The 12,244-nt window shown below is 41.4% G+C and overlaps 1 protein-coding gene and 1 long non-coding RNA gene across 4 annotated transcripts in view; one reads left to right on the forward strand and one right to left on the reverse strand.

Annotated features, from left to right (window-relative positions):
* Positions 1-2,076: 2,076 nt before the first annotated feature.
* RPLP1 (ribosomal protein lateral stalk subunit P1) lies at positions 2,077-4,759 on the reverse strand. The gene is made up of 4 exons (XM_042941561.1): positions 4,551-4,759; positions 3,807-3,881; positions 2,659-2,776; positions 2,077-2,195 (listed from the first exon to the last, which is right to left on the reverse strand). Exons 1-4 carry the CDS (start codon positions 4,620-4,622, stop codon positions 2,116-2,118), a joined length of 345 nt encoding a protein of 114 aa, XP_042797495.1. The 5' UTR covers positions 4,623-4,759; the 3' UTR covers positions 2,077-2,115.
* Positions 4,760-4,779: 20 nt separating this feature from the next.
* Positions 4,780-12,244, forward strand: part of LOC122221860 — a 33,498-nt gene continuing 26,033 nt past the window's right edge. For all 3 annotated transcript variants that reach the window (XR_006203476.1, XR_006203478.1, XR_006203477.1), the window contains exon 1: positions 4,780-5,276. This is a non-coding gene — a long non-coding RNA (uncharacterized LOC122221860). The remainder of the gene's footprint in view (positions 5,277-12,244) is intronic.

Raw genomic sequence — 12,244 nt, forward strand, 5'->3', positions numbered from 1 at the left:
TTTGGGAAAGGTTTTAGCTCTATTTAGATTTTTACTACCTTAAAAGATTTCTTTTCGAAAGCTGGGTCCACCCATGAGGCCATGTTAACACTTGAGTCTTGGGGGTGCCTGGGTGGCTCAGTCGGTTAGGCGTCCAGCTCTTGGTTTTGGCTCAGGCCGAGTCAGGCTCTGTGCTGACTGTGGAGCCTGCTTGGGATTCTCGGTCTCTCTCTCTCAAATAAATAAACGTTAAAAAAAAAAACAAAAAAAACACTTGAATATTACTATAGTGAACATTTGTGATTGTACCGTTTGGTTCAGATAACTGAACTTGATGTTTATAATATCACGATTTACCACTTTTCTGTTCTAGGTGCTGTTTTCCTTTATCTTCTTAAGTGTCCTCTTTAACCCATTGAAAATATTTCCTTGGCTACACGAAGTGTCGGTATTCCCTCCTGACACCTGAGTGCTCACCAAAGGCAAGGAATTCCTATTCTCTCAGAACTCTCCAGAACCCAGTGAAGTAGACACTATCATTACAGATGAGGAAACTGATGCAGGAGGGGAGAAAGGAGTGACAGCCTGGGGAGCGATGCAAAGAGTAGGCTTTGCAGTCGGGGCCTGGTTTGAATCCTTCCACCCACTTACTAGCCTTTACCTCCCGCTAACCTCTGGCTTCCACTTGACCCATCTGTGACTTGGGGCTTTCCCTTGGGATTGTTGTGCAGAAAGCCATGACAGTGATGACGTACCTGAGATCAGTGCGGCCTTGGCTGTTGGCTGACAGATGAGGCTAGGGGGGAGAACTAGGCACCGAACGTAGACGTCGATCAGTTTTCATTTAAGCTCTATGCCCAAGGTGGGGTTTGAACTCATGACCCCCAAAACAAGAGTTGCGCGCTCCACCTGAGCTGGCAGGAGCCCCACCATCATTTTTGTTTTACGACTTATTCCTCACTGGTCTGCAGATGACTCATTTCTAATACATGAAAACTCGCGAAAGTTGAATGACATCTATGTGCTACTGTTCTGAGGGTCCTAAAGTGAGCGTCCCTGCCTGATCTCTTGTAGACGTCCCAGCTTTTATTTTGGACCTTTAGGAAAAGGGTGGGGTGTTATACGCAGTTTGCTGGGATTTGTTTTCAACCCAACCTTATACCATTAAGGATTTCTCTATACCCATAGTTCATTTTCAAAGCTAACTTAGGATCATTTATTTTCTAGTTGATGGACCTTTTGAAGGAGTGTTGCCATTTTAAAGTACTGCTGATTCCCATTGCGTATTCTCTCTTAGGTGATACCTGGAAGCGGAGTTGTGGGTTGTAGGTGTTTTACAAGGCACACCAGCCATTTACCCAAGTGGTTGTAAGACTGACACACGTCATCTCATATGATGGACTGAGGACAGTCAGGGATTTAAGTCCAGCTTTTCATCAACTGATCCCATCAGGTGTTAAATGGAGACAAAAAAGGGCCACGATGTTCCACGTACCTGGCACTTAATAGATGCTCTGAAGACAAAATCACGTTTCATAAACCCAAGTCTTCGGGTCCCCTGGTATTTTGAAGTGAACCAGTCTCCACACCAGTGTTCAGCCACCCTTGGAGGTCCCCCAAACCTGTTAGTCAAACACTGGTTTGAATTTTGGTTTTAGCCTCTTTGTGTAAATATGTGGGGACTCAAACCTGAATTCTTCCCACTCCTTCAGTACTACTGAACTAAACCCAAAGTTTTAATAATACTCGGGCTCAGCACAGCACAAATACTTGTAGCCAGGAATATATTTGGGATTTTCAAGAGGTCTTGATTACACCATCAGTGACTCTTCTTCCCATCAAGGGGACAAACCCTGTAATCATGAACTCACGCATGTGGCCCCGACAAGGCATCTGCTCTGATCTTGTCTTCTCCCACCTCCCCACACAGTTCTCGGTGCAACAATACTAGATGCATTTTTGGTACAGCATCCAGCTTGTGTGCTATTTCCCACCACGAGATGCTAGCCGGGGTAAACACCCAGCTGGTGTCATACCAGAAGGCTGATCATCCCGACAAAGCACATCCCCAAACGACTGGCAGAACCAACAGCAACAAAGAGTTCAGCTTTTTATTGAATAGATTGCAGAAGAGATTTAGTCAAAAAGACCAAAGCCCATGTCATCATCAGACTCCTCTGACTCTTCTTTCTTTGCTTCCACTTTCTTCTCCTCAGCTAAAAAACAAAAACAGTCGATCACACACCTCAATATTTTACACTCCAAAGACCCCCAGGCCCTTCAGCATACATGGTCAAAAATACTAGACTTCCTCCCAACTATTCCCCTGGGTTTAGGATTTCTATACATCATTGATTATTAGCAAACTAAAAAGTATCATAGGTGGGGCACCTGGGTGACTCAGTTGTGGTTGAGCCTCTGACTTCAGCTCAGGTCATGATCTCGTGGTTTAGGAGTTCGAGCCCCACATTGGGCTCTGTGCTGACACTCAGAGCCTGGAGCCTGCTTCAGATTCTGTGTCTCCCTCCCTCTGCGCCTCCCCTCCCACTCATGTTCTGTCTCTCTCTCTCTCAAAAATAAACACTAAAAAAAATTTGTTTTTAAGTATTGTAGGCAAGATAGCTCTTCATCTCCACACTCCTCCCTCCCATACCCCCCCCCCAAAAAAAAGTTTTCTACCTGGGGCAGCAGTGGTGGAAGGAGCAGGACCGCCTGCTGGTGCAGCACCAGCTGCTGGAGCGGGTCCACCAGCTCCTACATTGCAGATGAGGCTCCCGATGTTGACGTTGGCCAGGGCCTGTAACACAGTATGCATACAGGTGACACTCAGTTCTGTCCTTTTGTTATAGTACCTACCCCACAAAAGGTACCCCATTTCAACTTACAGCAATAATTTCCCAACACTATATTGCTCTTCCTTTCTCCTTTGCTGCAGTCTGACAGTGACATTTTGTCTGCCACTGAGATTCCCTAAGACTTACTTTAGATAGGGCCACGCATATTAAAAATTAGTCACAAAAAAATGACTCAAGCTTTGAATGTTACAGTTGCAATGCAGTACCTTAAGTAGCAAGACAGAATAACCGAATCCCTTCAATAGATGAGAAAACTGGTCCCAAAATGCTGGCTTAAGTTGTTGGCAAAAAACGCAAGCTTCCTTAAACACTCAAACCAGGATTCTTTCCATAGTTCCAGGTCTCCTCTCAACACTGATTTCAATTTTTCAGACTGCTAGTCCAGGGACTTTTTATTAAAGAGGAGTACCTTTCTTAAAAGCCTAATGCTTTCAATCCTTCAAAACTCTTTGGAGGACAGAACCTGAAGAGATAGAAGCTAACAGCCTCTTGCCAGAGATTAAGTAACATATACAATGGAAGGTAGCCAGTGCCAAGCTCCTGGGGATAGGAATCCTGTCTTCATCAGTCTTTTAATATCCTAACAAACAGTAAATGGTCAATGACAGGCCACCAAGCCCAATTTCCACGAAACCAGATCATGCTGGAAGGATTTGCTTGAAGCAGTGTGGGTGGTATTATCTCCTGAGTGACCCTTTTAAGCAATCATCTGGCTGGTATCTCGTGTAGTTTTGGGTCATGGTTTCAGAACAGAAGGAAAGAGAAACCAGACTGAGATCAAGAAAGAAAAGGCAAGACAAACTTTAGACACTAGATGTGGAACTATGAAGAAGTTGTCACTTCAAAAAGATCCAGTGGAATACGGCATCTTCCAGCATTTTTCATGTCCTATGAATACATGAGTTGTGGAAGGTAATCAGTTCACCTTCCACAAGTCTGCTTCCCGAAGTCACTTTGAGGCCATCACCTTACCTTTGCAAACAAGCCCGGCCAGAAAGGCTCAACATTTACACCCGCTGCTTTAATGAGGGCGTTGATCTTATCCTCCTAAAAAAAAGTAAAACAGAAAAATCCATCAGGAAGCGTAACTTTCCTAAATGTCTCCAAAATACTGCGATTGAAAGTAAATCACTCAAAACGTGTGTACAAAACCGTGCGTAACCACTTCAAATATTCCATCCGTATTTCATGTATGCTTATCTAAACCCATCACGTCTAACACAAGTCTTACACTCTTAAGATTATCACGAGCAAAAGAAATGCATCCTGCTCCGTGTGCCAGGCACCTGGCTGCCATTTCACAGGCCGGGACCTGCCTAAGTCACGCAGCTATTTTAAGTTACGAGTCAGGCCGCGGGGTGGCCCAACAAGGCCTACTAAGAGGACCGCAGGAATTCAAGGCTATCCCACCAAACAGGGATAAAGTGCCCTCGGTGCGGGTGAGGATGCCCCCACGCCGAGAAAGCTTCGCTAAAGAAAGCTTCCCAAGGCCGGAGCGCGCAGCCCAAGTGAAATCCAGTCCCTCGGGGGCCAGCACGTGGCCAAGGTCCCCGGCGGCCGGGCACGCGGGCCCGCCCGCTACCGAGCGTCCGCCCCGCCGCCGGGGTGCTGACGGCCGCGGCTCCGGCCGGAAGGGCTTGGCAGGGACGCCTGGCACGTAGAGGGGAAAAGGCTGCCCGCAAGCACACCCCGCCGCCGGCCCAGGCCCGCACTCACCGTGACCGTCACCTCGTCGTCGTGCAGGATGAGGGCCGAGTAGATGCAGGCGAGCTCCGAGACGGAGGCCATGATGCGGGCGAGTGCTGAGCGGACGCTGCCGAGCGCGGTGCTAGTCGCCGGGTGAAGTGAGAGGCTCACCCCAACGCGGCCTTAGCCTCCTCGGAAGAACCGAGCACCTTAGCGGCAGCTGAGGAAAGGGAGTCCCGCGCCTGCGCACGGTGTCTTATACTGGTCACGCGGACCAATCGGCGCCCGCGCCTGGCGGAAGAGGCGGAGCGAGAAGCTCCTGCGACGACCACCAGGGCGCCTGCGCACAAAGCGTGACTGGCTTGTTAGCGAGTTCAAAAAGTTGGTGGGTCCGCGCTTGTAGTGGCGTCTTCTCTTGGTTCAGCTGAAACGCAGGGCTCATGAACAGTAAAAATATTTTTAGGAAAAAGTTATCTAGGTAAATGGACGTCACTCCCACGTACTGTATCCCATGTAACAGTATTTAGGCATTTAATGACGTCGGCAGCCTCCCCCAGCTGGCTGTGACCACTTGGAGCGCAGGAGCTAAATTTCAGCCCGAGGGACTCGCTTGCTTAGCGCAGCGTCTCGGATAAAATACGTGATTTAAGAGGAAGAGAGAAGCTTGTTAGGAGAGCAGTAGCATTTGAGCGCCTATGTCCCAGGGATTGAGCCACACTCTACAAGGATTCATTTAATCCCGACACAGCCTAAGAGGTAAGCAACTATTGTTTTAAGTACAGAAGATGTGTTAAGAATTTAGGGAAACTTCCCACTTCAATTTCTTTTTCTTTTTTTCTTTTCTTTTCTTTCTTTTTCTTTTTTTTTTTTTATAACTCAGGCATCCTGTGTTAGGGTGGAAATTGTCTAAAACTTGCCCTTAAAATGTTCAAGACATCTTGATGCACCTGCTGCCTGTGTGGGTGCTGAATTGCCATCGTGTATCTTTTGAAGCTTAATAAAATTGGTATTGGATTCTATATTTAGTTTAAATTTTTTTTTGAGGTATAATTGACATAACATTTTTATTTCAGGTGTATACCATAATTGATGTTTGTATATGTTGCAAGATGGTAACAAGAAGTCTAGTTAATAGTTTAACATCCATCACCATACACAGTTACCACTCTTAAGGTCTACTCTTAGCAACTTTTAAGGAGGAAATAATATATTAATAACGATAGTCACCACGTTGTACATTACATCTAGTGACTTACAACTGAAGGTTTGTAACTTTTGACCCCTTTCACCCATTCCATCCCTCCCTCTGGCAACCATCAATCTGTTCTCTGGATATATGAGTTTGGTTTGTTTATTTTCGTTTGTTGTGGGATCCCACATATAAGTGAGATCATACAGTAGTCTTTCTCTGACTTATTTTACACAGTATAATGCCCTCAAGGCCCACCCATTTGTCTCAGATGGCAAGATGTTATACTTTTTTACAGGTGAGTAATATTCCTCTGTGGGTGACATTTACTTTATCCGTTCACTTTGGTTGTTTCCATGTCTTGGCTATTGTAAATAATGCTGCTATGAACACGGGGATGAATATATCTTTTGGAATTAGTGTTTTTGTTATCTTCTGATAAGTACCCAAGAGTGGAATTGCTGGATCCTATGGTAGTAATACTTTTAATCTGGGGGTGGGGGGGGGCACCTCTATGCTGTTTTCCAAGGTGCTTGCACCAATTTATAGTCCCACCGATTGTGCACAGATGTTCCCTTTTCTTCACATCCTTATGACCACTTAGTATTCTTGTCTTCTTGATGATAGCCATTCTAACAGGTGTGAGGCGATATCTTACTGTGGTTTTAATTTGCATTTCCCCGATGATTGGTATTGTTGAGTATCTTTTCATGTGCTTTTTTGGCCATTGCATGCCTTTGAAAAATGTCTATTCAGATCTTTTGCCTATTTTTAATGGGATTTTTCTTTATACAGAGTTGTGTGAGTTCAATGTTTATTTGTTTTTGAGAAAGAGAGAACCAGAGTACGAGCGGGGCAGGGGCAGAGAGAGAGGGAGACACAGAATCCGAAGCAGGCTCCCGGCTCTGTGCTGTCAGCACAAAGCCCGACGCAGGGCTAGAACTCACCACGAGATCATGACTTGAGCTGAAGTTGGACGCTTAACCGACCGAGCCATCCAGGCATCACTATAAATTTTTCTCCTATTCAGTAGGTTGCCTTTTCAGTTTGTTGATGATTTCCTTTGCTGTGCAGAAGTTTTTAGTTTGATGTAGTCCCACTTGTTTACTTTAGCTTTTTTGCCTTGGCTTTTGGAGTCAGATGCAAAAAAATCATTGCCAAGATCAGTGTCAGGTGGTTTACTGCCTATGTTTTCTTCTAGGAGTTTTATGTTGCAGGCAAGTCTTTAACCCATTTTGAATTAATTTTTGTGTAAAGTTTAAGCTAGTGGTCCATTTTCATTCTTTTGCATGTGGCTGTCCAGTTTGCCCAACACCATTCATTAAGGAGACTGTCCTTTCCTGAGTGTATATTCTTTTGTCATAAATTAATTGAGCATATATGAATGGCTTTATTTCTGTACCATTGATCTGTGTGCCTGTTTTAATGTCAACGTCTGTTTGGTAACTGTAGTTTTATGGTTTGAAATCAGGGAGCATGAAGTCTCCAGCTTTATTCGTTCTCAGGATTGCTTTGGCGATTCAGGGTCTGTTGTAGTTCCATACGAATTTGGGGATTGTTCTATCTCTGAAAAATGCCATTGGAATTTCAATGGAGATTGCTTTGAATCTGTAGGTTGCTTTGAGTAGTATGCACATTTTGATAATATGAATTTAACAGTTTAACAATTCTTCTGATTCATGACCACAAAATATCCTTCTTTTCTTTTTTTATTTTGAGAGAGAGAGACCGACCCAAGCAGGCTCCATGCTCAGCACGGAGCCTGATGGGCTCGATCCATGACCCTGGTTCCATGACCCAAGCTGAAATCAAGAATCAGGCACTCAATCTACTGAGCCACCCAAGTGCCCCCAAAATATCTATTTATTTGTGCCATCTTTCATTTCTTTTCATCAGGATCTTAACTTCTTTATTTTTGATGTTTTTTAAGTTTTCGATACTTTGAATTGTCTAAAACGTGTACATATTGTTTTACTACATGATATGAAACCTAAATGTAATTCCTCCTATCAAAAATGATTATCTTTACATTTTCCATCAACTATTTCCCTCTCGGAACTCACGTAGTTTCCTAGAAAGGTGGTGTAGTCAATGTCATTATTTCATAATCATCCCTGACCAAACATCTCCATTGGAATCCCCCAGTTTAGGGGGCACCTGGGTGGCTCAGTTAAGCGTGCAACTTCGGCTCAGATCATGATTTCGCGGTTCCTGAATTCGAGCCCCATGTTGGGTTCAGTGCTGACAGCTCAGAGCCTGGAGCTTGCTTTGGATTCTGTGTCTCCCTCCCTCACTCTCAGCCCTTCCCTGCTTGTGATGCCTCTCTCTCTCAAAAATAAATATTAAAAAAAATTTTTTTAAAGGGAATCCCTCAGTTTAGGGACCCACTTGGATCACTCTTAGCCACAAATATGAACATATCTTAATATCCCAAACTTTTAAAAGAGCTTAAAAAATATCAAGCTTTCTGAAAATAAAAGTTATTATGAGTTTTCATCCAAATCTGAGAAGCACTTATAGTGGAATTGGGTGGAAAAGGAATACATTTTAAAGCTATTGAAAAATTCAAACAAAAAAGAAAAATTCAAACCTTTCCAAAGTCAGAATGGATCAGTCCAAAACACAGTCACACCCCACCCCTCCACCCCATCTCCAGTGTACTTCAAAAAAAAAAAAAAAACAAAACAAAAAACACAACTGATCTGGTAAATATGATACATCAACACAAAGTAAAACAAATATCACTTTGTTGAACTATATTAATTAGAAACCTTTTAAATCAATATTTTGTATCCCCTAATTCCCTAATTGTTTTATAATTGTAGCAGCAAAACCTGAATGTTAGAGTATATAAAAGGTAAATTATAAGTTCTTCTCACTTGTAAATGTAAACACAAAAATCCAAAATAAAATGTGAATGTCAATTATGTCAGTAAAGCTGGAAAAAAATTAAGGATTAATGAACTGAGTGCAGTACTGTGTATGAAAATATGGTATATCGTGACTAAACAGGATAGCTCAACATAAAATCTATTAAAAATAATTCACTAACGAGTTAAAGAGGAAGATCTATATGAAATTCTTATAGCTTCAAAAAAACCACTTGATAAAATTAAGTAACTATTCACGTTGACTCTTAGAAAATTGGAAGAGAAGGTAACTTCCTTAGCCTGATAAGGTATCTACTAAAAATCTATGGCAAATATCATACTTTTTTTTTTGCTTTTTTTTTTCCTTTGAGAGACTGAGAGAGAGAGCATAAGTGGGGGAGGAGCAGAGAGAGGGAGACAGAGGATCTGAAGCGGGCTCTGTGCTGACAGCAGAGAGCCTGACTCAGGGCTCAAACTCCTAAAGTGTGAGATCATGACCTGAGCTGAAGTAGGATGCTCAACCAACTGAGCACCAAGATGCCCCACAAACATCATACCTAATGGTGAAATTTTAAAACCTACTCTTTAAAATCAGGCACAAATAAGGATATCTCCCTTCTCTTCTTCTGCTTCAATTACTATTTTAGAGTTTAGCTATCTCCATAAGACAAGAAACGAAAAGATTATTAAATTGGAGAGTTATAAACTCTCTTTATTCATAGGTAATATGATTATTTATCCATTTATTTATCCATAGGCAAAACAACGTAATAAGTAGTTCAGTAAGGCAGCTAGATTCAAGATTAATACACAAAAGATAGCAGCATTTCTGTGATCTGCCAAACTCAATTACAAAATGTAGTATTAAAAAAATACACCTTATGCAATAGCAACAAAAATCATTTTGTTTGTAGGAGTAAATCTAATAAGATATGCATGACCATTATTTAAAATTTTCTTAAGTTTATTTATTTTGAGAGAGACGGAGTGAGAGCGGGGAAGGGGCAGATCGAGAGAGAGAGAGAATCCCAACTAGGCTCTGCACCCTCAGCACAGAGCCCAGTGCTGAGCTCAGTGTCACCAACCATGAGATCGTGACCTGAGCCAAAGTCAAGAGTCGGATGCCCACTGACTGAGCCACTCAGGCACCCCTTAAAAATTGCAAAACTTTATGGAACATCAAAGGCAACCTAAATGGAGTGATATACCATATTCACAGATGGAAAGATTTTTAAATGGGTAATTCTCTCCAAATTGTATAATTTCAGTCAATATTCCATTAGGGGTTCTGGTGAAATTTGACAAGTTGACCTTAAATTTTCATGGAAGGATCAAGGACCAATAATAATGAAGACAGTTTTCTAAAATATAACAGGCTTTGCTTACATGTAAATTCCATGAAGGACACAAACTTTGGTTTGCCACTGCATTTCTTATGCCTAAAACAGAGTCTGGCACATAGGAGACACTCCAGTAAATACATGCTGGATGAATTAAAACTGTGTTACTGACATAACAAATAGACAAATAGACCAATATAACAGAGAATCCAAAAATCCACTCTCATACGTATGGGACCCTGGTAAGTCAGAGGTACGGCTTTATAGATAGGGAGGGGGTGGACAGAGGGAAGAGTACCTTTTCAAAAAACATAGTACTGGGACAATTGGTTTTTATCCACACGGAAATGGGGAAACAATTTTTTTAATTTTGTCCTTATCATAATATGAAAAGGAAAAGTCTAAAATTTTAGAGGAAAATGGGAGTTTATTATTATTAAGTGTATATGAAAGGTTTCTTAAGGCACAGAACATAAAGGAAAAGATTCATATATTTGATTGCATTAAAATTGAAAACTATAAGCCAAAGAAACCATAACCAAACGTCTGAAAAACTATCATACTTAAGAGCCTGAGGGAACATAATGACTAAATGTGATACGGTTTCCTAGATGGGATCCTGGGAAAGACACAAGTCATTAGATAAAAACTAAAGAATTCTAAATAAAATATGGACTTTAGTTAATAACAGTATATCAGTATTGGTTTACTAATTGTAACAAATATATTGATATGTTAAAAGGAGAAACTGGCCTGAGGTATGTGGAACTCTCTATGCTCAAAATATTTTGATAAAACTAAAATAATTCTAAAAATTAACTTTATTTTTTATTTTTATTTTTTTAAATTTACATCCAAATTAGTTAGCATATAGTGCAACAGTGATTTCAGGAGTAGATTCCTTAATGCCCCTACCCATTTAGCCCATCCCCCCTCCCACAACCCTTCCAGTTACCCTCTGTTTGTTCTCCATAGTTAAGTCTCTTATGTTTTGTTCCCCTCCCTGCTTTTATATTTGCTTCCCTTCCCTTATGTTCATCTGTTTTGTCTCTTAAAGTCCTCATATGAGTGAAGTCATATATTTGTCTTTCTCTAATTTTGCTTAGCATGATACCCTCTAGTTCCATCCATGTAGTTGCAAATGGCAAGATTTCATTCTTTTTGATTGCCAAGTAATACTCCATCATATGTATGCACCACATCTTATTTATCTATTCATCCATTGATGGACATTTGGGCTCTTTCCATACTTTGTCTATCGTTGATAGTGCTGCTATAAACATGGGGGTGCACGTGTCCCTTCGAAACAGCACATCTGTATCCCTTGGATAAATGCCTAGTAGTGCAATTGCTGGGTCGTAGGGTAGTTCTATTTTTAGTTTTTTGAGGAACCTCCGTACTGTTTTCCAGAGTGGCTGCACCAGCTTGCATTCCCAAAAATTAACTTTATTTTTAAAAACACCTTGATGAGGTCCCAGTAGTTCATTTTTGCTTTTGTTTCCCTTGACTCTGGAGACATGACTGTTTAGAAGTTGCTGCGGCTGAGATTAAAGAGGTTGCTGCCTGTTTTCTCCTCTAGGATTTTGATGGTTTCCTGTCTCACGTTAGGTCTCTTATCTATTTTGAATTTACTTTTGTGTATGGTGTAAGAGAGTTGTCCAGTTTCATCATATTGCGTGTCACTGTCCAGTTTTCCTAACACCATTTGCTGAAGAGATTGTCTTTTTTCCATTAGATATTCTTCCCTGCTTTGTTGAAGATAAGTTGGCCACATATTTGTGGGTCCATTTCTGTGTTCTCTATTTTGTTCCGTTGATCTATGTGTCTGTTTTTGTGACAGTACCACACTGTCTTGATGACTACAGCTTTGTAATACAGCTTGAAGTTCAGATTTATAATGCCTCCAGCTTTGGTTTTGTTTTGCAACATTACTTTGGCTAATCGGGGTCTTTTCTGGTTCCATACAAGTTTTAGAATTGTTTGTTCTAGCACTCTGAAAAATGCTGGTGTTATTTTGATATGGATTGCACTGAATGTGTAGATTGTTTTGGGTAGTATACACATTTTAACAATATTCTTCCAGTCCATGAACATGGAATGCTTTTTCATGTCTTTGTGTCCTCTTCAGTTTCTTTCATAAGCATTCTATAGTTTTCAGCGTACAGATTTTTTTTTTTTACCTCTTTGGTTAGGTTTATTCCTGGGTATCTTAAGGTTTTTGTTACAGTTGTAAATGGGACTGATTCCTTGATTTCTCTTTCTGCTGCTTCATTATTGATGCATAGAAATGCAACAGATTTCTGTGTGTTGATTTTATATACTGTG

Source organism: Panthera leo, chromosome B3, assembly GCF_018350215.1.
Source record: "Panthera leo isolate Ple1 chromosome B3, P.leo_Ple1_pat1.1, whole genome shotgun sequence".
Lineage (NCBI taxonomy): Eukaryota > Metazoa > Chordata > Mammalia > Carnivora > Felidae > Panthera > Panthera leo.

What these genes read in the sequence shown, in the direction of transcription:
- RPLP1 (XM_042941561.1), bottom strand. Translation starts at nt 4,622, where the DNA reads ATGGCCTCCGTCTCGGAGCTCGCCTGCATCTACTCGGCCCTCATCCTG. An exon ending in ACGACGAGGTGACGGTCACG is followed by an intron (nt 3,882 to 4,550) that starts GTGAGTGCGGGC and finishes ACTTTTTTTTAG; the next exon opens with GAGGATAAGATCAACGCCCT. An exon ending in TTCCACCACTGCTGCCCCAG is followed by an intron (nt 2,196 to 2,658) that starts GTAGAAAACTTT and finishes TTTGTTTTTTAG; the next exon opens with CTGAGGAGAAGAAAGTGGAA.